The sequence below is a fragment of the Ochlerotatus camptorhynchus genome, unplaced genomic scaffold, assembly GCF_037179485.1.
Source record: "Ochlerotatus camptorhynchus isolate MF236.1 unplaced genomic scaffold, CSIRO-AGI_Acam_v1.1 ptg000591l, whole genome shotgun sequence".
Taxonomy (NCBI): Eukaryota; Metazoa; Arthropoda; class Insecta; order Diptera; family Culicidae; genus Ochlerotatus; species Ochlerotatus camptorhynchus.
The window spans coordinates 233229-259861 of NW_027041071.1; the positions used below are offsets into that span (position 1 = coordinate 233229).

Below are 26633 nucleotides of genomic sequence, written 5' to 3' on the forward strand. Positions count from 1 at the left end.
TAATTTTTTGAAGCACATGCTAAATATTTTTTGCATCAATTAATATTTTTCAAATATTATTTTTATGAAACAAGTATTGAGGATCCTAGAGTTAATTCTTTAGTAATATGTTCAACGGAAATTATTGCATTTGCTCTATTTTTTTTGTCTTGTGGTGACCGAACATCCGTTTTTTGTTTTAGTGTTACTTTGATAATACTCGATGAATGTAGAAAAACATGCGTGAATCTCACATAAGTTAGTTCAAGAAATAGCAAACTTTGAATGAGTATATAATCAGAAACATCATAAGAAATAAGAATACAACATTGAATTTGTGATGGCTGTATCGGAAATACATTAAATAATTAATTGTTTGAGTGTTTTTCAATAAGAGGAAAAATAAAAATATTTTTTTTTCGGATACCTATTTGGAAAATATGTAAATCATACTAAAAACTCCAAATAATATCAAAGGTAATCCCCTAAGCTATAAAATGAAACCAATGTCTTCAATTCAGAAATAATGCAGATAGTAAATTTAATCATTATATCCTACTACCAAAGTTACTCGCATTATCAAAGATACCCCCGGTCATTAAAAATCAAGACACGTCCAACAATCGGGAATCCTTGATGCGACATCATGAAAAATACAGTGTTTTCCACATAGCAACTGCTTGATCATGGGCCTTATTACGGGTGTCACTACACGGTGATAAGGAAGTTATACTCAGAATAAAAGCCGTGATTACCGTACAAATCAAATGGGAATCACTACACCGTGACGAAAAGTGACAACTTTTCACCGTGAAGTGACATCCGTAATAAGCCCCCATGTCTTAAGATAATCAATCCTTTGAATTATTAATATTTAATGTAGGTGGTCCAGTAATATTGGTGTACCTATAGTTACAATATGGGGCTTATGCCGGAATAATTGAGGAATTTTTCATAGGTTACTCTCCTAAACTAAAGTAGATTTGCATATTTAAACTTGAAATTAACCAAAACATGCCAAAATCTATGCTTTTTTAGATTTTATGAAAGTTTTAGATTCATTATCCGGGATTTGAGCAATTACATTAAGAATATAATTTTAGGAGGATTTCCGCTGGAGTTTTTGATGAAAATCTTTGATTTTCTTAGTTTGGAAGTTCAATGAAAAGGTTAGTCTCCTTTTTTTTATCTCATTAACATGCTGTTTAAATATTAAGCAAACACTTTTCAAATGATTTAATTCCTCTTGAATTAGCAGAAAATGCATTGTTGCATCTTGGCATCTTGTTTTTTAGGCTTATAAAATCAAAAGTTGCATTTACATTAATTCCGTGCATTTATTTACATTCATTTGCTCCTAACTTTTTTCTTAAACAGAGTTCCGTGCAAAGAAGTGTAAAGCTTTTGTAGGTTATGATATTATTTACAACTTTTGTCAAAACACTCAAATCTGCATCTCTTATGCATGACGAACTAATGCGGGCAGAACCTGTTATTGTTTTCCAGTGAACGTAATTTATCAGAGATGTTATGTTATGCCTCAGAACATCCCGGCGGCGCCGATTGGAATTGAACCCAGGCCTGCTGGGGTGAGAGGTAATCACGCTTACCACTACACCACTGGCACCGTTAAAAGTAGGATCTGATTTGATTCGTTAAGATTGTGCTAGGACCACTCTGTCTCCAACGGTGAGATCAGAATGTTTATCTCCTCTTCGAAAATCCACATGATTCTTACTATCAAGCTTGGAAAATCCGTCTTTTTCTCTGACATCTTCATGATCGACTTTTGACTGATCATTAGTTTTCCATAGGCCACGAAAAATTCCTCTATGTTTCCAGCCAACCAGTAACTCGGCGCGTTGGTCCCCCACGAGCATAGTTCAGGTCTCGTTGCCGTAAAGCACCACCGGTCTAATCAGCGTCTTGTAGACAGTCAACTTCGTGCGGCAGTGAATTTTATTCGACCGGATCGTCCTCCAAAGTAGGCACGATTCCCTGCCATAATGCGTCTTTGAATGTCTCTGCTGGTATCATTTTCGGCGGTCACCAGTGAGCCCAAATACACGAACTCATCGACCACCTCGATTTCGTCACCGTCAATCTGAACTCAGGGTGGGAGGCTAACATTGTCTTCCCTGAAACCTCTTCCTTTCATGTATTTTGTCTTTTTTTAACTCTTTATTTGTTCCAAAATCAAAATAAATTACATTTAATTTTAACCTAGGTGCTCGAGTTCCTACAGTAACTTACCAGCCTTAATTGTTATGATATATATCTAAGTGTTTTTACATCGTTCCTGCCTTGGCAATTCAGTATTTTAAACAGGTTTAAAAAAATATTCAGATGATCCCGAGCAACCTGATTCTCAATAGGACTGGTAAGACCCAAACTGAAATTATGGGAGCTCTCGAATTGCTTAGCAAGTTTCTGAGATTTTTCCAAATTTGTGATCAAATTTTTACCACCTTCTGTAAGCGCTGGAATAGGCTTTTGAGGTTTTTTTTCAATTTTTTTGAGAGTTTCCAAAAAGGTTTGGAACTCTGGTGTAACTTAGAAACATTATTTCCTCAGGGCAGATAATCGCTTTTTAATTTGTTTTTGCAAATCCCGCCAGATAACTTTCATGGCAGGATCGCGTGTTCTTTGATATTGTCTCCTACGGACATTTTTAAGACGGATCAAGAGCTGAAGATCGTCGTCTATTATAATTGAATCGAATTTAACCTTCCATTTTGGTACTGAGACAGCTCTTGCTTCAACTATAGAAGTAGTCAGAGATTCAAGAGCATAATTAACATCATCTTTGGATTCAAAGAAAAGTTTGGATCGAAGCAATATTCCATAAATGTTAGATATTGCTCCCAATCAGCTCTATGGTAATTGAAAGTTGAGCTGTTGGGATTACAAATTATTTCTTGGGATATTTCAAAAGTTACTGGAAGGTGATCAGAACCGAAGTCAGCATGGGTAACCAATTGGCTACAAAGTTGACATGAATCAGTTAAGACCAAATCAATAGTTGATGGACTTTTTGCTGAAGAAAAGCATGTTGGGCTGTTTGGATATTGAATAGTGTAATAACCTGCAGAACAATCATCAAACAGAATATTACCATTGGAAATGCTTTGAGCATTATTCCATGAGTGATGTTTTGCATTAAAATCCATCCTTGAGAAAATTCTTTTGCTGGCCTACGCATTGGAATAGGAAATAGGCGGCTAACTATAAACGTAAGTTTTCTTTTTTTTATCGTAAGTTGTCCAAATTTTGTTTCAACAGAAACTCCCAAAGTTTCCAAAACTTTGGTTTCAAATGAAAAAAGAATTTTATGTTTGATTCGTCTATGAACAATGCAACGCCACCACAGGGTCCATCAAGACGATCATTTCTATAATATATCTCCGTCTTAACCTTATGGCGAAGACAACAAATCAAGAAGACTGGCAACTCTTCCATTTTCTCATACGAACGCTATGAGGCAGGTAAAATCGCGTCATCTGCCGCTCAATGGTAAATGCTTCGAACGAATTTGATAACAAAGATTACATCCTCTGAAGAAGGGTTTGTGTATTTACTCATTTTTCTATGCGTTGCTTCCACCTTCACTCAAGCGCAGCGCCATTTGTCTTGATTTGTTGTCTTCGGTAATAGCCAAAGATGGGGCAAAATTAATCGTCAAAAGTGATCGTGGTGTCGAGAAACATAGCAGACGCCAAAAGAGCTATTGAGGACTATAATAAAGCTGACGTATGGAAACCACAGAATTATGGTGATATTCTGGTTAGCACACAAGCTCTCATAGCCGATGAACCACTGCAAGATACAGAGATGCACTACCAAAACGTTCACAAAAATACGACTGAATCAAGTGAACCTGGAACTGATGAATCTTTGCACAAACAACGAATGCCGAACCGATCTAGCCATGAAGATCTAACCAGATCGTGCCCTAGACGTGAAAGAAGAATGCCGGATAAGCTGAAAATATGGTTTTGTTTAACATTTATGATTAGAAAGTATAAGTAAGACAAATTGCAATGAAAAATAAAAATAAAAATAAAAAAACATTTGCTTTGAATGAGTTATTAATAAAAGATTTTATTTTCGAAGAAACCACTGAAAGATCCAGAGATGTGCTACCAAGAAACAAAATTCTCTGGAATCGATGAAGTTTTGTACCTACAACGAATGTGGAACCAATCTAGCCATGAATAGCTGATCAGATCACGCCCTATGCGCGAAAGAATAATGCCAAATAAGCTAAAAGATATGGTTTTTGATTAGCATTAGAGAGTAGAGGCAGGAGGAATTGTAGAGACAGGATTGAAATAATTATAATAATAATAATAATAATAATAATAATAATAATAATAATAATCAGCAATTCCATAGAAAAAAGTTATAGTGGGTCTCAGAATTTCATGAAAATTGGTATAGTTCTTCCTTATCAAAAAATATTAGACTCGTATTTTTTTATTGCGCCATTAGGGTGACCATTTCCGTGTTAGGGTGGTCCAAAAAATCATTTTTTTTCAAAAATGTATTTTTTCAAAAATTTATAACTTCTGAACCTCTTGACCGATTTTTACGATTGACCCTTCAAATGAAAGATGTTTTAATGTAGTTTTAAGAAAAATTATGAAACACTCAGAGATATTTGATTTTGTAGGAAAAAAATATGTTACAAATGCTTTTTCTTGATTTTCTGATCATTTTTTTCATAACATTCGTTGTTTTATGTGAAGCATTATATCGTACCTACGAGTGAGTGATATACCTACGAGTCTAAGCTGTAACTCATAGGTATATCACCTGTTCGTAAGCAATGACGTCACTTCAGGTAAATAGATGAATATTGCGAATAAATACAAACACCACCAAACATTTCCAAATGTCACTAACACCGCGAAGCCTATTGGGCTGGAGCTTATGTAAAAGTCATTGCCTACGAACGAGTGATATACCTATGAGGTACAGCTTGGACTCTTAGGTACTGATGCAACATGCAAAAAAAAATTGGCATTGCTGCCGTGTGGCATTTTTTCGCAACTTGTCATGGAAAAGGCCCTATGGGAGGAGTATTGAAACGAAACGCTTTAAAATTTGAGTATACGAAGGGAAAGGTAGGATCTGCAATGTTTAAAAATAGGTCTACGTGGTTTATGGACAGCCTCCAGGCTGAACTGAATGTTGCACCCAGCTTGTAAGTTACTCATAGATTTCATTAGTCACAGCTGCTGTGACTCGATGGAGACGCATTGTGAACTACCTTGCGTCTTCATCGTTTCCATGCACGTGTGGTGCATATATTGCGGAACAATAATTTTTTATTTAAAAAAAATTGTATCTCCAAAACTGCTTCTTCGACATCGCTAATTTTTTGATATGTTATGTAAAATTAAATGATCTTTCAATTAAAAATACTAAAATAAGAAGTTGTTGAAGACCCTCGCAGTGAAAATCAAGAAAAAGCATTTGTAACATATTTTTTTCCTACAAAATCAAATATCTCTGAGTGTTTCATAATTTTTCTTAAAACTACATTAAAACATCTTTCATTTGAAGGATCAAGAGGTTCAGAAGTTATAAATTTTTGAAAAAAGACATTTTTGAAAAAAAAATGATTTTTTTGGACCACCCTAACACGGAAATGGTCACCCTAATGGCGCAATAAAAAAATACGAGTTCAATATTTTTTTATAAGGAAGAACTATACCAATTTTCATGAAATTCTGAGACCCACTATAACTTTTTTCTATGGAATTGCTGAATAATAATAATAATAATAATAATAATAATAATAATAATAATAATAATAATAATAATAATAATAATAAAAATAATAATAATAATAGTAATTATAATAATAATAATAATAATAATAATAATAATAATAATAATAATAATAATAATAATAATTTTGTTATTGTTGTTGTGTGTTTTGATATAAGTGACATTTTAGTGTTTACGATACAATTTAAAATTCACTTAGCTTTCTTATCGTTTGCTCGATTCCTGGTTCATCATCTGCATGCTCATCTCATGTTTTACACTTCTTCTCCATAAATTTCTTCTTTACTTCTTCTATATATTTTTAACCATCTTCATTCTTCATGATCTTCCATATATCTTTTCCACATTATTTTACAATTTCTCAGTTCCTTCCTTGCGCTTCATCTTTATCTTCATTCTTCTGCATCTTCATACTCATTCATGTCTTCTGTAGTACTTTCGTTTTCTGCTTCATCTTCATCCTTTTTCACTCCATCTTCTTCGATTTCCATTCAGCATCTTCTTCATGAACTCATTTGCTTCCAACATTCATCGGTAACTTTCTTCCGCTGCATCTTCTTCCATTTCCTGTCCGACATCTTCTTCCATTCAGACTTCGTTTTTTCTTCTGCATCGCTTGCTTTTTCTTCATCCTCCGCTCCGTTTTTTCCTACATCCTGCACTTTCCTTTCCATTCTTTCTTCGCCCTTTAAAGCTTCCGATAAAGTTTGGTTTCATGCAGAAACTTCAGCAACCGCTTCTCAGAATCATCGTCGTTGCGTAACGCCGTAAAAGGCTTATGGAATCGATTCCGTATTTCGTCCTGGCCGCTTCAAATTTCCTGCAGTGCAGAATGATGTGACGTACGTCAACAACGGTCCCACAGCATTCACATGCTGGCGGAGCTGTTTTCTTCAGCAGAAATTTATGCGTAACCCTAGTATGACCAATGCGCAGACGAGTGAGTACGGCAGAGCTGTACTGATCGATCCACTTCATCGTTTCCCTTTTGACTTCCTTCAGCTTCACATCTGTCAATTGTGCCCAACGTGCTTCCCATAGCTGACGAAAGACTTGGCTCATGTTCTTGATGAAATCAATCCTTGGTACGGCGACGTTGATTGGTGGACTGTTTCGTGCTTCACTGGCTAGACGGTCTGCTTCTTCGTTACCGCGAATTCCGGCATGACCAGGGATCCAACAAAGGTGGATCGGCCGTCCACGTAATAAGCGCTCGATTTCCTGGATCCACGGATGCTGCGATCTTCCACTCTCTATGGTCGAAAGACAGATGGCCGAATCAGACAGAATGATAACACATTCGTTTTATGCTCTTGCAGCGATGACGGTCGACTTGCCGAAAACACGCTACATTATGACGGAAGACCTATTGCTTGCTGAATGCTGCTACTAAATACACCTGCACCAACTATGTTCTCGCATTTAGAACCATCCGTATAAATAGCCAAAGCACGGTTAAACCGGTTAGCTAGCAACTCCTGCACGATGGGACGCACTGAATTCGGGGGATCCCCAACCTTCACCTGCCGTTTCACATCCCAAACAATATGCGGCTTGGGTTCATACCACTCTCGGTTGCCGAGACGTGTCCGTACAGCGATGTTTGGAAGCTCTACAACAATCGTCACCACACAGCAAAAAATTAATTTTAATATCAAATCAAAGTGGATGCACTTCAATCGTGTCAAAAATATGGTGTAATATTACTTGCCAAAAAGGACAGAATTATCTTTAATACAGTGCATGAACGCTGCTTTTACTGCATTTGTTTATTTGTGTGGCCATAAAAATTACATGAGATTTTCGACATGATTGAAGTGCACCCTCTTGGATGTATTATTAAAATTTATTTTTTGCTGTGCAGGCGATCGGACGCTCGTTCCACAACTGGAAGATCGATATTTCTGGAATCCTTCTCCATCAAACGAATTGCAGCACGAATTTTGGCTTGCATAACCATTAAATCGAACGGCAAAGTGCCTGCTTCAGCCATAATCGCTGGAATCGGACTGGTGACGTATGCCCCTGAGGCGAACCGGACCATCCGGTTGTAGATGGGTGCAAGAGTCTGCACCACCGAATCCTTCGCTCTACTGACGAGCCCAATACCATAGATAAGTCGCGACGTGACGATTGCTGATCCGATACACAATAGAGAATCGCGTTGCCCTCGCGGAAGTTTAGCCCCGATCATCTTCAAGATCCGCAGTCTAGAGTCGCACGTGTTTTTGACTACCTTGCAATGGTGTTTGAAGGACAGCGACCGGTCAAGGTTGACGCCAACAACTTTCAGTTGGTTCGTCCCCGGTACAGCTGTAGGGTCGATGAATATATCGTTGCTGGGTTCTCGACGGGCGTTGGGACTGCCGTATAAAATTCTTGATTTTGTCGCGGAAATTGTGAAGCCGACGCTTTTCGCCCATTTGTCGACAACTTTCACTGCAGCCTGTAGATCTCTATACAGAGGACGGTCCTTACTCCTCCATACCACCAGCAAAATATCGTCCGCATAGAGAAGCACGGCAACACTATGCGGCACCACTCTGTAAATCGGCTGCATCGCTAAAAGGAATAACGTGACAGGCAACACTGACACTTGGGGGACTCCGTTCTCCAATGGCATTTCACCCGGAAAGATCTGTCGGTGAGGAAACTGTTCAGTTCGTTGAACATGCGCCCACCCATCTGCCACTTACGCAGAGTGCGCAAGATACCGTACCGCCAAGTGGTGTCGTACGCTTTCGACAGATCAAGCGATGCAATCAAGCAGTGTTTGTCCCGATTTGGCAATGACCTATCCAACTCCGACAAGTATGTATCGACGCCTCTCCCAGCTCTAAAGGCGTGCGGCCTCTTGTCCAGTCGTCTATTCGACTCCAACTCAGTCGTCAATCTGCGGTTCACGATACGTTCGAACACCTTTGGTCAAAGTGATAGGTTGAAAAGCAGCAGGTCCAGATTCAGAACAGTTCGCTAACCATTCTCAAACGTCAAACGGTCCACTTCGGTTCAACTTTGCAACGGAAATTTTAACCGAAGGTTTTTTTTAGCAGAGTCGCAGAAAGTCAGCCATGTTTTCTTGCATGTGAAAATATTTGTCACGTAGTTAATAGCGAAATAAAAATAATGATTCGACCATTGCGATCGAGTGGATAACAGTAAGATATAGATCATATATTTAGTACCAACAAGTCAATTGCGTGAAAAGATATTTTACAGACGGGTCCCGTCTCAATGGATCCATTGGCTTCGGTGTCTTCAATAAAAACTCTAGCGCCTTCGGCAAACATCAGGAACCTTGTTTCGTTTTTGTTGCTGAGCTGGCAGCAATCAACTTCGCATTTGGGATGATTGCCAACATGCCCGCATAGGGTAGAGCGCTACTTCGTCGTAATCGCCCATTTCCGTTCTATCAATAAGAAAAGATCAATAATATCAATGATTTCACCGTGCAGAAATCAATGATAGGTTTGTTCCGATGCGTTAGTTTATTAGCTACAAAATAAACCCTGTTAGAGCGCATTGTATGAATATTTACGCTCATTGTTCTCAAAACAAAAGAAGCGCTCCTAGCGAATCCCCTTTTTCTACGTTTATCTGTAGGACGAAGAAAATCTAATGGCGTTTCAATGCATTAGGACGGTATAGAAACTCGTAGAACGAATTTAGAATCAAGAAGCAGTGTTAGATTTTAAACAATATCTCAACAATTTGTGACTCTTTATCAAATCCAACGGTACGTATGGAAAGGTGAATAAATTTAGAAGTCATCTTTGACATAAATATTCAATTTTTTGTTTAAACTCGTTCAGAAAAGAGAGGTAAAACTCGGGTTGTGCTTAGTAGGACGGAAATTAGATCAAAAACTCTACCATTACTTCATCTTCTCGGATAGTCTCAGTTCGATTGAGGCTATTCGGTCGATGAAACCAGGTAGGCACTCATCTGATTTCCTTTTAAAGGTAAGGGAGCAGATGATGAGTGTGCTGGTAAAAAGATCATATATGATTACCTTTGTATGGGTCCTCTCACATTGCTCAATCACAGCCAATAAGAAGGCGGACTCTCTTGCAAAGGTGAGCGCGCAGGAAGGCGAATTTGATGCCAGGCAACTTTCACACGATGATTTTTACCATTTAGTGCGTCAGAGTAGGGTTAACTACCTCATTTCCGGCCTATTAAGCACAACCCGCACTTAGTCTTTCTCAATCTAGCGCAGTTTAGTACCAAACGGAATGTTATTATTACTGATGGCTTCCAAATTTATTTATCTTTCGGTACGTACCGTAAGATTTGATAAAGAGAAACCAATAGTTAAGATATTGTCAAAAGTCTAACACTGCTTATTGACACCAAACTCGGCCTACGGATTCTAAACTCGGCCTAACGCATTGAAATGCCATTGAAACGCCAATGAATTCACTTCGGCCTATCGGATGAAGATAAAAATTGATTCGGTCGGAGCGCTTCTTTTGTTTTTGGGAATTATGGGTGCAAACCTTCATATCACGCGTTCTCATTGACTTCGTTCCGTAGCTTATTAACTAAAGTATCGTAACAAACGCATAATTGACTTAACTCTGAAATCATGGATTTATTTGAAGTTTTCTGCTCGATAGGCCCAAAATGGGCGATTAGGCCGAAGTAGTTCTCTACCCTACCCTTTCGAGAAAGCAAACCGATTGGGACATCTTGGACGGTGGTTACATTCAATTATTTCTAATGTTTCTTCAAGAGCGTGGACTTAAGTCGTGACGTCATTCACGTGATGAGTAGACTTATGTCCAACCACTATTCGCTAGATGCGCATCTCAATAGAATAAACCTCGTGGACAGCAACATCTGTCGGTGTGGAAACGGTTACAATGACATTGATCACGCAGTTTGGCAATGTACGGATAATGACGCAGCCAGAGAGCGACTTTTTAATACCCTTGAGGCCCAAGGAAGACAACCCTATATCCCTATCAGAGATGTCTGATTTTTTCCTTGATTTGTTTTCCGTCGATTTTGTTTTTTGTACTGAGTACCAGTGCTTCCGACACCAGGGAGCTCCCACACCTGGTCCCTACCAATTGACCCATCAACTCATGGGCCGGGGACCAACGGTTTTTTTTTCCTTCCGAAGGAAGGCGTTATCAGAGGCGTTGGCTGACGCTGACTGGGATTGAACCCAGGCCTTGCGGTGACCTTTGCTATATGCAGTAGATTTATGTGCTTCTGCAAATGTCTATTTAGTATAAGAATCTAATTCCTTTGTCTTTTTTGTCTTTTGTGTCTTTATTAGTTTTTGTTTGTCTTGTACCCCGTCTCGATGAGTCTCATCGTCGCCCACTGGTCACCATAGCCGGTCAAACTCCAGACGTTTATAGAACCGCACTACCGTTCATACTGGCGGCAACGCTCTGATGAGGCAACGAAACCCCACCTCAAGCTCCTCCCCAGATCATATCCTTCGATAATGTACCCCTTTAACCTCGAGTAAGCCGCGAGTATTCGGCCAAACTCCTACTAGACATATAATTAAGTTAATTTTGTTACAAACAATTAACAAAATTAACTTAATGGCTCCGTAAAGCCAACGCGATTGAGATATTGCTGGATTCTAATTGATAAACTGAGAACTAAAAATATTCTTAAAAATTATCCTTTTCTTTTAACTTTTTATTATTGCTGCTTCTACACAATGAAGTTAAAACCTAGAGGTTTAATTTTTGTTAGACCCAACTAGATCAAGCATCCACCCTTAAAAACACCAATCCACATAGGGGGTAATTTAGTTGGACCCAACAAGGTCTAGCAACCATTAAAAGAGACACTAATCTACTTGGAGGTTAAATTTTGCTCCAACCAACAACGTCTAGCGTCCTGTCATTTCTTGACATCTTGGATCTCACTTCATCTCAGGAACGAAACCAATCTAGTGGCAATTGGATTCTAGGCTAAAAATCAACTACATGCTCGCTACATGCTATATGTATATAAGATTTGATATATGTTCAATTATCTTCAAAATACACCGAGAAATTAAATTCGACCAAATGTTCTTATGTCCAGTTCAATAAAATTTCAAAATCTACTGCCTAAAAAATAGGCGATGTGTCAATACTTAAGTTGAAATGCTATTTTTTTTTTCTTTATTATAGAGATTTTTAGTTCATCTCTTGAAATGCTAAATAAAAAAAATCTCGAGGCACGATAAATAAGTAAATTTGCACCAGCAAAAATGTTCTCCTTAAATCAAGATAAGTGATCAATAAGAAAGATAAAATGTTCCCTAAAAAAGGTTTAAAATGTTCCCTAAAAAAGGTTTAAAATGTTCCCTATAAAACTCTGAAGCGTTCCATAAAAAAATATGAAATGTATGTATGTAATGTATGTAAGGTAGCCACCATCCCTTCAAAAATCTTGTCTTGTATTCAATTCCACTTAATAGCAAGATCAATTTGAACTACCGATCTGAATTCACAATATCGCTGTATGAAGGGCCAAAAACGGAGGTGTGGACCCGTAAGCAGAGACACTTACACGAAATCCACCGGAATTTAAGCATCTCTTTCCAACGATACGATCCAACAAATCGAATAACACAATTCGCAATACTTATTAAGCTTCCTACAGGATGGTTTGTAAAGAAGGGCGCGTCAATCTCACTGAAACTGTTGAAGTAGAATTCACACCACCACAATCGAATCGGTAGAATAAAGAAAATGATAGTGTTTATTCCCTCCTAGACTCCGGTTGTCATACCACTCCATCGTCCAGTCCCAGGTCAAATGATACCCTGATGCTCCCTCCCAACCCAATATTTATTTATATAATGAAAATATATGTAGTGGAGAAATGAAATATATAAAAACATTAAATATGAAAAAATGAATATAAATTTTTGATATTCTGCAATGAAAATAATAATTCTTTACATATAATAAGATGCTGCTCTATGTTTCCTCAGCTCACAATATCAAGTGGATGTAACACTGAAATTTCAAGGTTAAATTAAACAAGTATATATTTTTATATCTAATTACTAATAATGTAAGGATGTTAATGTAAAGTGTAAAGTGTGATGTATAACTACCATAAAATATATGAAATGTGCCAATAAAATAGATGAAACGTTTTATAAACTTCATCTTTCATATTATGAATTTCATATGTTGTAGAGAGCATTTAATCTTTTTTAGGGAACATTTAATCTTTTTCTTGATACGTAGATTTACTGTCCTGCCCGTGTTTTTGAGTTAGAGGAGCCGAGCACAGTTTTCTTTCTTACTACACAGAATTAAATCCATTGCGCAAACTACTATCTTACGGTTTGAATTAAATACTCGCGCAGCCTTATATTTGTGCAGACACGAATTTCATTCAATTTTTACTAGCTTCTGTTTTCTTTTATTTGGCTCACGTAAGCAAGAGAAATTCATTACCTCTAGTTGTATACCGTTTTCCCAACCACATCGCCACTCACCTGTATGGCTCGCCTCACGAAACTGTAGCACGTTTCGCCCGGTGACGACGAGGACAAGCTGGAGCTGTCACCGTCGCCCGCCGAGCGGCTCGAATTGGTGGAATCTTCCGTATACGCGTGGTAAGGTGGTAGGAAGTCATCGTCATCCTCCTCGTCCGAAACGGTGGCATTCTTCGATCGTGGTGGCTGCCAGGGAACCAACACGTCCTGCGATTCGAATCGTCGATGCCGTTGCTCCAAGGCCCACACGGTGATGATTACACGCCCTCCAATCCGTAGAATTCGAGCCAGCTCTCGAATGGCCCCGACACGACGTTCGGTCGTCGCGAAATGATGCACCACAGCCAACGACAGGACTGCATCGAACGATTCGTCACGAAAGGGCAGTTCCAGATTATCACATATCGCAACCTGTTGAGCAATAAAATACTTCAATTTCTGTTGAATGAAATTTGATGGCACATGACCAACAGGGAGAGGCAAAGCTCGTTGAAGATGATGGTACAAAATGTGGGTATCAGTGTCATTTTAAGCGTTTGAGCTTCTGGGTGGGCAAGGATAAGTGGGATGGAAAATGTTTTCCGCTTCTTAGAATGGCTCTCAAACAAGGAGAAGAGAGCATTTCAATCCAAAGCCAAGCCAGCAGCTGCTTGTTTTGTGTACCTTTTACAACACCATCCTTGCTAAACTTGTAGGATTTCCCCGTTTTTCGCCTGTTGTTTTCCAACCGCGCTTACCAATGCAATGCTGTTCTGTATACAGGTATCCCCCGAATAGTGCGCTAGGAGGTGTCGTTCACCCACCACAATTGATCGGTTGTCCTCCATCCAGTCGCACTAATTTTTTATTTTAGGGTCAACCATAAACTTGTCTCTTGCAAAAATACAATTGGTTGGAAGACGGCCGAGAAATTGCGCGCATTCGAAGGGTTTCCTGTAAGTCGCTAGCAACCCGGGGGCAACTTGACAAGTCCAGTACATTTCCAGTGTACTCCGAAAATTTGGTGCTGGTGGTTCGGTCAAACTCACAAATTTCAGAAGTGTTATCTGAATAGGGCGAATGCAGATATGTAAATAAAGTAAATAAAATACTGAACATAAAAACAGATAGCCTCATCTGTTTCTTGAAACTTCAAGTTGGTGGGGAACAATGTTAATTAAACGGACGGGTGTAACAAAAGACAATCACTGAAATTTATTTGTTTTAGAAGCTCATTGTGAATATCTTTTGTTGAGAGACGCTTATTTTAATTTATTTTATTTATTTCTTCATGTTTGAATGAATATACGAAATGTTAGTGTTCACACAGCAAACCTGCTACTCACCGCGAATAAGAATCAATTTTGTATTTTTTTTTTCACCCCTCAATAGAAAGATGGGGAAGTAAACTGTTTTTAATGATACGGCTTTTTATTGCAAGTCTTCACCGCACAAGTATGCTCAGAAACATTATTCTCAAGACTGATAATATTCAAGAGCAAAATATAATAGAATTAACCAATGTGTTTTTATTTCTGTTTGATTATATAAGAAAAACTTCCATCAATCTGTTCCAATTTGTTTGGATTTATTTCATTTCACCACGAAAATCATAAATCGCTCTTTTCACATGGCATTCTTGCTTGTTGCTTGACATCCACACATGGTGAAACAAAAAGTTGCCTTCCCATAGAGACTGAGTCCGAGCAAGGGTGTAGGTAAGTGGCATCAGGTAAAAGTATGACCGAAAAAAAAAACGAGAAAACGTCAACCAAAACCGACGGCGTGGAGGTAAAAAGGAAGGCATGTTATGATTTTCTTCCTCATTTATCTTCGTTTTTTACTGCAGTGCGCAGATATTTTTGCATTATTCATGAAAGTTTTCATTCTACTACGGAATTCGCTTCCGTGAACGGCTGTTCGTTTGGCTGTCATTCCAATATTGCTCGTACCAACTCTAGATTTCCACCTCTGGATGTCTGATTGTTTATGAACTTCTTCGAAACGACTGTTATTTGTTTCGGTGTTCGTCTTATAGCTGAGGGGGGATTTCCTATTCCGGAAGTGCAATGTGATGCTGTTCTTAACCAGTTTTTAGGGCAACTTTTTATTATGCACTGACTTGGTTGAAATTCAATATCTCGTTGTTTTAATGGTTATTTTAAAAGCCAGTATTACGAATTTAATGTTGTTCAATGTTCAGACAAAATCCTTATAATCCGTAAAATAATTTTGATTCTATGTTTTGGTTTTTGTTATGTTACTGTTTCAGATTCAGATGCGGTCAACAGGGATTCTGGGTTGGTTTGCTTATTCGGGCATTGAGCCAAGTTTCAATCAATTTCATAATGTGCATGAAATGCATTTGAAAGTGCTCCATTTGACCAAAAAATTAGTCTAAAATAACAGCAGGTTTATAGTGCAGACAAACAGACGTAACTTTTCGACCAAAGTTTTCTTTGTCGTATCGTAACGTAACTCAGTAACGATACTTTGCGACTTATCTGAAGAGCATAAGCAAGCATACTAAGTCGCAAAGAATTATGCACATAATCTATATTATATATTATATATGTCTTTTGCTTTCCCTAATAAAAAATAACATACCCGAACGATAACCCAAAGTATGGAACTATTTCACAAATGGTTTGCATGAACACGCCGTTAAGCAAAATAATCACACGAATTGTATTCTGGTTGGAACTTCAAAAAAACAAAAATTAATGTTATTTAAATTGAGCTATAAATAAGTGTACGATGATCAACTTCAAAAGTTTTTATTTTTTTTTGTTATAAAACTATGATTTTTTTTGGGTGTGTATTTATTTATCTAAAAATTCAATCCAGTTTCCTCCTAAGGTAACGGTGGTATTTTGAACCGCTTTATGAAGTCATTATACAATTTCTCGAAAAAAGTATGATTTTCTTTTGGTGTTTCAGTTTGTACATCTTTGCCTCCATCATTTCAATTTTTATTTTTCATAACACAGTTTCCACTTACTGCGGATGATTAATATGGCGGATTTGACGTTTCTCGCTTTGAAATTTGGTCATTTCGTTTACAGTTTTCAGCAATAAATTTAATTTTTAGGATAACCGATCTAAGACGTTATATTTTTTAGCGAACTCAGGGTCTCTGTTTAAGTTTGAGCGGCCAAGTACATTTCAATTTTTCCTGTAATGAGTGGATTTTTTATAAACGCCTGCTTGTCCAGAAATATTTTTTGGGTAACAATTATGTAAACTCATCAATAATAATAAAAATCAAACTACAATTAAAACATAACCCTGATAACATATATCATAGAAATAAATGACAACTTATTGACACAATGCAACCAATTGTTCACACCATGGAATCAATTGATTCAAATAAAAATAGAATAACATATATTGTTTTGTACCATAAAACTTTATGAACAAGAGTTATGCAATACATTTTATGTATGATTAGGTATGTGTACAATTTTTGCGATCAATTTTATGGCAAACATTATTTAATTTATTGTTTTTGTATGGAAGAATATTGCAATCTATAGGATGTATTGTAAATATATGGTTTTGTTGTCTCTTAAGATAACATAAATTTACCATAAGATGATTTGAGATCCTAATGTCGAACAATAGAGTTTATAATATATTGAACTGTATACCATAAATTACTTATGGTATATGTTTTATCCGGAAAGCTTGTGGATCAATCAGCTATCCTACTGTTCAGTGTCGAGAAAGTAAGACAGTAATGAAGATGAACGCAAAACTAAGTTTATTTCACCCATATAGAATGTTCCTACCATGCGATGCTGTGAATCGAATACTCAAACTTGTATGATCGATCTACCCGAAGTGTTCCGCAGAAATTATACAAAATTTGTAAATTATTAAAAATTATTTAATAATTATTAAATGTACTGAAAAAATAAATAAATTTAGAGCAAAACTTTCAGTGAGAGAAAACTGTGACACAATGCACATTGGCTTCAAACAATTTAAAGATATCATTCCCAACTTACAAAATGATAACTAGGTAAATATGGTGGGGGCAAGGAAAATAAATGGAATTAATTACGGTAGATGAACCAGTTATAGCTATATGGTGTATTCCAATTACGGCTTATGTAAACCCCATATGGTATAATTGGATGATTGGAGCACATCATAATAGGAACGTATAGCGATAACTGGTACATCTACCGTATTGGCTAACATGTTTCAACAATAGGTAGAGCCAGCTTCTCCAACACACAAGTAGTGACAGATTCTATTTACCTCTCCTCCTTTCCCGTGTGCGACTTTAGTCAGCCGATAACATCGGTCAGCACCGATCGTGCATATCATCGGATTGAACCCAGACAGGTATCGGCCGCTTCCGCAGCCAACATCGCATACCACGGAGCCGGGTTCTAGTCCTGCTAGGAATTGTGCCACCTTGGGTCGAACCTGGCCAACCAAATCCTCACAGTGTTCGTAAACGTCGTGCACATAGGCTCGCTCCAGTGCCGCCGACCGACCGCTGGCGTCAGTCCGGCTGTGTCGTTCCATCGTTGATGTCGCCGGCGTCGCCGTCGCCACTGGGGCCGCTGTTGTAGAACGGGTTTCAGACGTTTCTTCTGTGAGATAAAAAGATGGGGAGACAGACAAAAAGGTCATAATTATGATGGGCTCTTTCAGGCTTGGATCTTTATTCGCATAAAAAAATACATTTCTTGCGACATTTGGAATTAATACATGCTTAAAGCAACTACAATGGTAGTGCCTTAGGATTTTTCGGCATGATTTTTAGTTAAAATAGCTGTGAAGTTCCTACTGGAACTTGTAATTCATTCTTCACTTAGTGGATTTTGCGCGCTTCGTTAATTTTGAGTCGAGAGATTTCTTATCTAAACCAGTTGTGCAATGGACAAGCCGTGCAAAACATAATCATACTGCATATAATACAATTACAACAATTAATTTTAAGACTAGTGCACAATGCATCCGGACCTGATATTTATGTTACGGAAAATCTGACAATTAGGCTATAGTGTGTTCTAGTGTTCCGCATAAACGGAAGTTTTGCATATTGTGGATTTTCGGAAGAATTTCCATCACCGGCCATCGTTGAGTTCAACCGCAGCTGTATAAGATCTTCTTCTCATTTTGAGCACGTTTTAGGAAAAGTGATCAAACTACGAATTAACTGTACACATATCAAGGATCTGTACGAGAAACATATTTATAGGCCTTGAATTAGGCATCCTGTGCATGCAATTATTTTGATTCAAACTACTTAGAATATTCAAATATTTGCATTTTTTCAACTAATACCGGACTTTTGCCCCAACCTGGTATATACAAGGTGTGGAATTGAAGGCCCGTATGTATTGGTGCAGTTCATTTTTCACTCGGCTTTCAGTCGCTTTCACATGATTACTCCTTCGAACGCTCAAACGCGCTTGTAGTGACGTCAAACAATTTTTGACGTAGAAATACGTCTTTCGGCAACATATTGGGGGCGCAGTTTAAAAAAAAACAAAATCGACCGCGTTACGAAAAGTGGTCAGGTTTTGACCACTTATATCTCTGTCAATAGTGGATGGATTTTAATTCTAAACAAGCCAATCGATTAGAAACTTTTCTACAAATTTTCTAAAATAAACACGTTATCAATTTTTAATAGGTCACTATTGAAAATTACTTAAATGTCCAACTGTTGGAATGGCGATCAAAATTATCTCCGATTGCCTGCAATAAGTGGTTTCCCTAGCACAGTCGCCGAATATTGATACCAAGTACATAATCCTACGTCAAATCTACGGTCGTGTCTTGGATACAACCTCTTACTTTTTTCTCACCAGCGTTTGCATAGGAAATGTTATAAAGATTATAAAATTTATGTATGAAGCCAAAATGTATGAATGTTTTTCCTCTGAATGTTGAGATGATTTATTGGCTATTGTATTATCACACTGTATATCATGAAAAAGCTGCCTGCCGGAGAGATTTAGCCCGTTTTTAAGTAAGAAGTTATTATAAAAAAACAAAGCGGCAGCTAATATTTACCGGACAATCGCCGAGGTGGGAACAACCGAGTGCAAATTTGCCGAGGATCTCGGTAATCATGAAATTCAAGGTTGTCAATTTTTACCGAAAATCCCAGTAAAAAAAAAATTGATTGTTCGGAAAAAGCATCCCTACGGTAAAAAATACTGAGTCTCGGCATTTTTTTAAAAATTATGTTTTCATGCGTTAAAGAAAAAGAAGAAGAAAAGATTGTCATGTGAAAAATAGTTACAAAATAAGAAGCACTGCAATGGGATAATCCTGCTGTATATTTATTAATATCCATAAAAATACATCACAGGAAATTGATAAATTTGTTTCCGGTAGTGCTCATTTGGTAAATTTGAAAACAAGCTGCATAGAAAAGACAAAAAAATAATTGTCGGGCGGCGAACATGCTACTCTGTAAATCATGAACGCCTTACAGAGAAGCACGAACGCCTGCAGTGCATCCGGTCCTGTTCCGACGACCACGTTATCCCAAATAACGTGAAACTCCCCTTCCTCGAACTCCTCCCCATCAATTATTTATTCAGGGAATTGCTGACGTTGGCATACTCTTGTCGGACTGAAAGTTTAAACCAAACAGGAATTATTTTCACACAAACAAAACAGAACAATCTTGATCTTTCATTAATCGATCGGATCATACAATTTTTCCGCGATTTAAAGCTGATGTTGGAGCAAAAGACGCAGACAACAATTTACTTATCTCAGTAAACGCGATTGCTGATTTCGGTATTATTTTTATTTACCGGTGTGCTCAGCGAAATACTTTGCCGAATCTCAGTACAATTTGATGAATTGCTGATATTTCGGGCAATGTTTTTGGTCAATCTCAGAAAACAATATTTTGGTTGCCGAAATAGCAGTAAAATTATGAATTGCCGTGTCAGCTCAGTATTATTTTCTACCGACCTCGCGAATATATTTAAAGTATGTAGACCACATTGGTTTTGCCCCACTTTACTGTCCGTATAGGTTTGAGTAAGCTAGGGCAAAAGTTTGTGTTGAGGTTTTCGAAGCGCGTTCGAAATAAAACATGTTTGGAAAGTATTTTAAAACCAGACTTTCCCCCAAAAAAATCACAAAAATGTGTAATAATTTCAAAGAGTTACAGGCAAAGTTTCTTTTTGATATGATAAGTTAAAACATTTGTACCAGATTTGCTGGCTAGAATAAGAAAGACACAAAAGTTAAGGGATATTTTTGTTTCAGAGGATGATTGCGTTTCTCTTGAAGGTGTTTTTAGAAGTATTCGGTTTAAGATATGTCATCAGGAAGCTTTCTTTTCCTTTTTTCAGTATTGAATGAACAATTTCAATGAACAACTTGAAAAGTTATTGTTATGTTTTAGATGCAAGGGTTGCTTTCGTAATATTTTTTTTTCATATTGGTCAATCTGTTACGTAACATTTCCATTTCCCCAACCCTCCTTCCTATGTAGCAATAAGTAACGCTAGCTCGACCCTCTTCTCTCTCCATGCGTTACGTAACTTTTACACGAAGCCTTACCGATTTGATGATTGACCGTCCACGGATGCTACTCCGTTATTGCCTGATCAGCTGTAATTACACAGAGAACCAACAGATGATCCTTGGGACTAGCAATAATCCTCAATGTTTAAAAACTGGAAATCAAAAATTGTGTCGAGAAATCACTGGGATTTTGGGTAAGTACCCTAATAAAAAATAACCATAAACGAACGATAACCCTAATCATTGAACTATTCCACAAATGGTTTGGATGATACCCAGAACACGTCGTTAAGCAAATTAACCATACAATTTTTATTAGGGTATGCAGCAAGAAACGGTTTGGAAAACGGTACTTTGAATTACAGTGATGGATTTGAGATAAGAAAAAATAAAAAGTGACTGACGAACCTTAAATGTGGAGAGGCATGATATTAAACTTATAATGATCTGCTAATTAAGCAAAAACCACAGACAAACAGACGTAACTCTTTGAAAAAGTTTTTCTTGAAAACATAGTATCTCAAAACATAGGACCTCAGTAACGACATCTCTCAGGCTTCTCGCGGAAAACAAGCTTGCTCCTTAACTCGCAAACAATATCGCATGAAAGTTCTATAGCATGTATAGAAACGTCAAAGTGATCCGATGATAGCGCTGCGGCGAGTAGTTCGCGAAACTGATAATATTCAAATCAACCGTTAAATGCGTGAACGAAGATACACAATGAAGAGTTACGTCTGTTTGTCTGTGCAAAAACGGTCGCTCAAAGGCCACCAAACCCCTCATTTCACATCACACCACTTATGATCGATATGTTTTATCCATTTAAACCCGACACCGACGAAAACGACGACAATTTTCATAAAACACGGTCAGCAACTAGCTCGTTTGTTTGTTTGTTTATTTGTCAATCAAGAGTAGACCATTTTGATAAAATGATAATTACATTTCATTCCTTACTTCTTAACAATATTATATAAAAACATACTAGACTAAAAAGTATTTTGTTTACATTGTATTACTTTTGCGTGTTCATAATTAAAGAATAGAATTGAAGTATTGCTTCAATTTGGCTTTTGTCTTTGTAAAGTCAATAGTTTCGCTATGATTATTGTACGTTGCCATCATTTGATTCAAAGGTCCAAATTTGTCATAATTTGTACAATAGTGGCTTGTAATAAACGATATCGTTCACAAATGAGACCATTGCTAATTCGCGGCGCTAATGAGACCATTGCTAATTCGCAGCGCTAATGAGCATGCAGCAAGCTTGATATGATGGAAGAGGATATCTTGTCCAACATAATTTTAAAAGTGCAAACAATAAAAATTTGTATCGGAACTACGCTAACATATTCCAGTATTGACCTTACATGAGCAATGCATAATGTTTTTATTGTATGCGGCTCCTGAAAACTGTAACTAAAATGTTTTATAAATTTGAGCATGTTATTTGATCTGTTGATGATTGTATTATAATGTTCAATGAATGTTAGCTTTGAATCTAAGATATGTAACTCTTAGCTAAATCGCTAATTATTTCATATTTTACTACTGGCTGAATTCTTAGAGCGATTGTTGTTATTTTTGGTGTGTTTCATTTCCTACTAAAAGCTATTGAATTACATTTTTGTACGTTCCGTTGTAGAAGGCCTTTGTTACACCAAACATAGAAAATGTGTATTTACTTCTGGAATATCTCGATGTCTTCTTTGTTTCTTATTTCTAAAAAGAGCTTAATGTCGCCGGCATGTTTTTATGATTGATGGCAATGTCGTTGACCAATAATATAAACAGCAGAGGGCCTAAACGAGACCCTTGGGGTACTCTTGTGGTGCCTTGAAGAGGATTTGATTTATTCCCTTTGAATCTAACTATTTGTTAACGAATAGTTAGATAAGATTCGAGCCATTTGAGAAATCCTGGCCCAATTCCCAGTTTTTGCCATTTGCCATTTACATGGTTTCCATTACCATTGTGTAATCAATGAATAGTTGACGAATTCGAGTAAATTTGTATTTGTTGAACGTCCCATGAAGAATCAATTTTGCATGTTAGTTATTCTGTTTTTAACTTGATAAAACAGTTTTTAATTGAGAATTGCTTCAAAAAGAGACATGAAGACATCTAATTTATTTAAAGCTTCAATAATGTCCTACCCATTGACTTAATTGACAGCGGTTTTCTGATTGCGACCCACTTTGAGAGACTCGTGACCCGCCCATATTGAATACAGATGTTGTCAGACCAAAACGACCGTAAAACCTACAAAATGGTTAAATATGCTAAAAATACCTACAAATTATATAAGTATGGCAGTCCCACTGGTCACCATAGCCGGTCAAACTCCAGACGAATCTAGAACCGCACTACCATTCATACTGGCGACAACGCTCTGATGAGGCAACGATACCCTACTCCTAAGCTCCTCCCCTTTTCCTATCCTTCGACAATGTACCCCTCTAACCTCGAGTAAGCCGCGAGTATCCGGCCCAACTCCTACTAGACATAGAATTAAGTGAATTTTGTTACAAACAAAGAACAATGAATTATCGGCTCCGTAAAGCTAACGCGATGGAGCCTTACAAATAAACGAACTAGATAAAAAAAAGGAACAAAAAATTACCTTAAAATATCAGAATGACTTATAAAACCATTATAATTCCTGAAAACTCTCAAAACATTATTGAAAATTGCAAAAACGCAAAAAATGGCAGCTCTAATAAAAATCTTGGAACGTCATGATTATTAATTATTTAATTTATCTTTATTAGGGAGGCTTTCAGTCTGGGGCTGGTTCGCCTCCAAACGTCATGATTATATTTTTGACGCTAATTTTAAAAAGGCCTAAAAAACCAAAATTTAACTTTCTTATATGGCTTCTATATTCCAAAATTGCCCGACTACACCATGTCAAATAAATTAACCTAATCGCAAAAATGACGTAAATTTTTTTGATACGACAAAATATGTATGTGTGCAAGATTCCGTTAAGAGATTTCAATTTTAACCAAATTACTATACTTCTGATCAATTTGTCTGATTTTCTGCGACACGCCTAAGAGCAGCCCAGAGCCATAGATTGAGAAACGCTATACTAATATCTCTAGGAAGAAATCAAAAAAATTCACGACCGTGATCTTCTTCAAATGTGGTATAATTACTTGAAAAAAAGTTGCAAAGAGAATGCAGATTTCTTCCGAGTTAACACCAACATTTTCGTTCAGATGCATTCTTGATGGAAAATTGTCCGACTTCAATTAAGTTTTAATGCAGTAAAAAACTTTTTTGGGCATAATTTTATTTCAAGTTCGGTTTTTGAATTGTACTCCTCAAATGCAATATCAATGGGTAGATTTAGTTGATCGTAATTGTCCATGTGTTTAACCTACAAATTATTAAACTAATATTGTGACCAGCATATTTGAAAATTCGGAAAATTAGATTTGACATTGAATTTTTGTATTTGAATATTGTTGTTGAGAAGGTGGTAGCAGACCGTGCTTGAAGAAGAATGACGTGTTTGTGCTTTCACTCCGCGTTTTTCTATCATTTTTCCGTCATGACCTATAATGCTGTAGAATTCAGTTTTTGTCCTTTAAAACATATAAAAAAAAATAAAAAATGTGAAAAATTCGTTTTGAGAAAAATGTTTTTAAAGCTTTTATGTTTATATGGTGTAATTATTTTAGAGTTTACATATTTGTTTCAAATAGTCCCAGCCTTTCAGGCAAGCCATTTTCGAGTAACAGTTTTTCGAAGATAACCTTAATGTTTTCTATAGGCCCTTTTCAGAAATAAAGCTTGATTCAAAATTGCGATTTGAAGATGGAAATTGGCACTATTGGGCAAAATTATCCAAATTATCACCCATATCAAACCATACAAGAATAAATGGATTAGCGATTTAGTATGGAACTGCTTAATATATATAATTCAACTCGAATCATTTCACGGGATCATCTTTGCGGGCAAATGCAACGCAGTTGGCCTGGCCGTTTTAATGTTTGTATCATATCAAAGATATGTTGCACAAATCAATGTTGACATGAAAAATGCTTAGGCGTTATCTACACGGATAGAAATCCCATTATATCTTTAGACAAATTTCTATTTCTGATTATTCATAAATTGTATAAGTCAACTAATTAGCAGACGCCTTTCAAAAAGTGGATGAAGATCATGTGCCAAATGAAATGTATAAATGGTCACACATACCGTTATTATAAGACCTATGTCGTTCGTCTTATGGAAATTTGATGATTTGGTAAAACTGTATAAGTGCAACACATGACTAAAATAATTAATTTTCGTGTAACCTAGATATTTTCCAGGATGCTTTTTCGTACTTGCTGCGTTTGATTAGATTAGATTAGATTGAATAAAGCGGTTGAAAAGCATGCAATAAGATTCTATGCAAAAGCTTTGGTTTAATGTTTTATTATTTTTTAAATTTATTTGTAAGTGATCCCTCGCCAGACTCGAATGTTGTGTGACAAAAATAAAAGCATTCATTCGTTCCGGCCAAATTGTAAGTAGGGAGTACCGTATATTTTCTAAATTGAATCTTATATCCCGCTATACCTCCGTTACGCCACCTTGTATAAAGGCTTTTATTAAACTATAATTATGCGGAACGTCTGTATGCAAAGCTGACAATCCCCGAATTTTATGCAGCTTCACTATCATCTATTGTTTGCAATGAAAATACCTAAAGACAATCATTGCAGTTATGTTCAAAGAGCGAATGCGTTTGTTTTGCTTTCTTGGAAATTATTTGTATTCTCCAATTATAATTTGCAGCAAACATGCCACCAACCATTTGTCGAAATTGGCAATGAAGCAAACAGATGTGTACCTACGAACGAGTGATGGCAATGAATGGGCGAAATGTTTTCCCTCCAATTTGGAGCATTTGCAAGTATAAAATCTCCATACATGCATGATGATCTACTCGGTTGCTACATTATACCGTCGTATTGGGGATAGCATAGCAATGTTCTTTGACAGCACATGATGGCATCAGCAGCACAAGTATATGAGAAACAATAAGTACCGTAGTGTACCACAATTTCAAACGAATTAATTTCGCGAAGTTTTGAAAAATCTCAAATAATGTCTAATGCGGACAGTTTAAATTGAGTTGACTAGTTAGATAGGTACAGTGATTTTTCGTTAACTCTAAAAGCGGCAAATGTCAAAAACACTGGGGTGAACGAGGTCAATCGACGAATATAATAGCAAAATATCACGTGAATTATATGGAAGCAGTGTAAAGTTTGTTATTATTATTTTCACAGCATTAAAACTCGTGAGTTTAGCTTTCGCTAAAAACACGATCAAGTTTTGATTTCAGTGCGAAATGACCATAATTTATATTTTTTTATTAACACATTTAATATTCCATTCGAATGCTTATCACCAATTGTGATAACGAAATGTCAAATTAAATGTGACTTATATTTTTGAGGTATAACTGCTTTTTAACCGGTCCTCAGCCCAGTTAACGAACGAACAGTTGAAAAGCAGCCCAGTTAGCGAGCAAGTACTGTATATTGACTAGTGTGTGGGAAAAATATGAAGTTAGAAAATATCGCAATACACTACAAAATACCCAAGTAACCATAAGCACGTTATTTCGCCTTTTTTGGCTACATACAAGCCTTATCAGAACTTACAAACACTGGTATAGCCGTTGTTCAGCTGTAAATAGCTAAAAAGGCGAAATAACGTGCTTATGGTTACTTGGTATTGAAAAAAAAGGACTAGAGTTGGGCGCCTCGTGAAATTGTGGCCCTTCACGGTAAACGTCTTCTGCTTTGGAAACGTACGAACATTTATCCGCACATGGGTGAATCCACTGGTTTTGAATGTGAAATGAGCATAC

General features: G+C 36.9%; 1 protein-coding gene across 3 annotated transcripts in view; it reads right to left on the reverse strand.

Moving 5' to 3' along the window:
• The window catches only part of fid (fire dancer), an 83348-nt gene that overhangs the window by 13589 nt on the left and 43126 nt on the right, over positions 1–26633 (reverse strand). For all 3 annotated transcript variants that reach the window (XM_065237097.1, XM_065237096.1, XM_065237095.1), the window contains exons 3-4: positions 17495–17835; positions 13247–13657 (exon numbers count right to left, since the gene is read on the reverse strand). In XM_065237097.1, coding sequence (XP_065093169.1) covers positions 13247–13657; positions 17495–17835 — 752 coding nt within the window. The remainder of the gene's footprint in view (positions 1–13246; positions 13658–17494; positions 17836–26633) is intronic.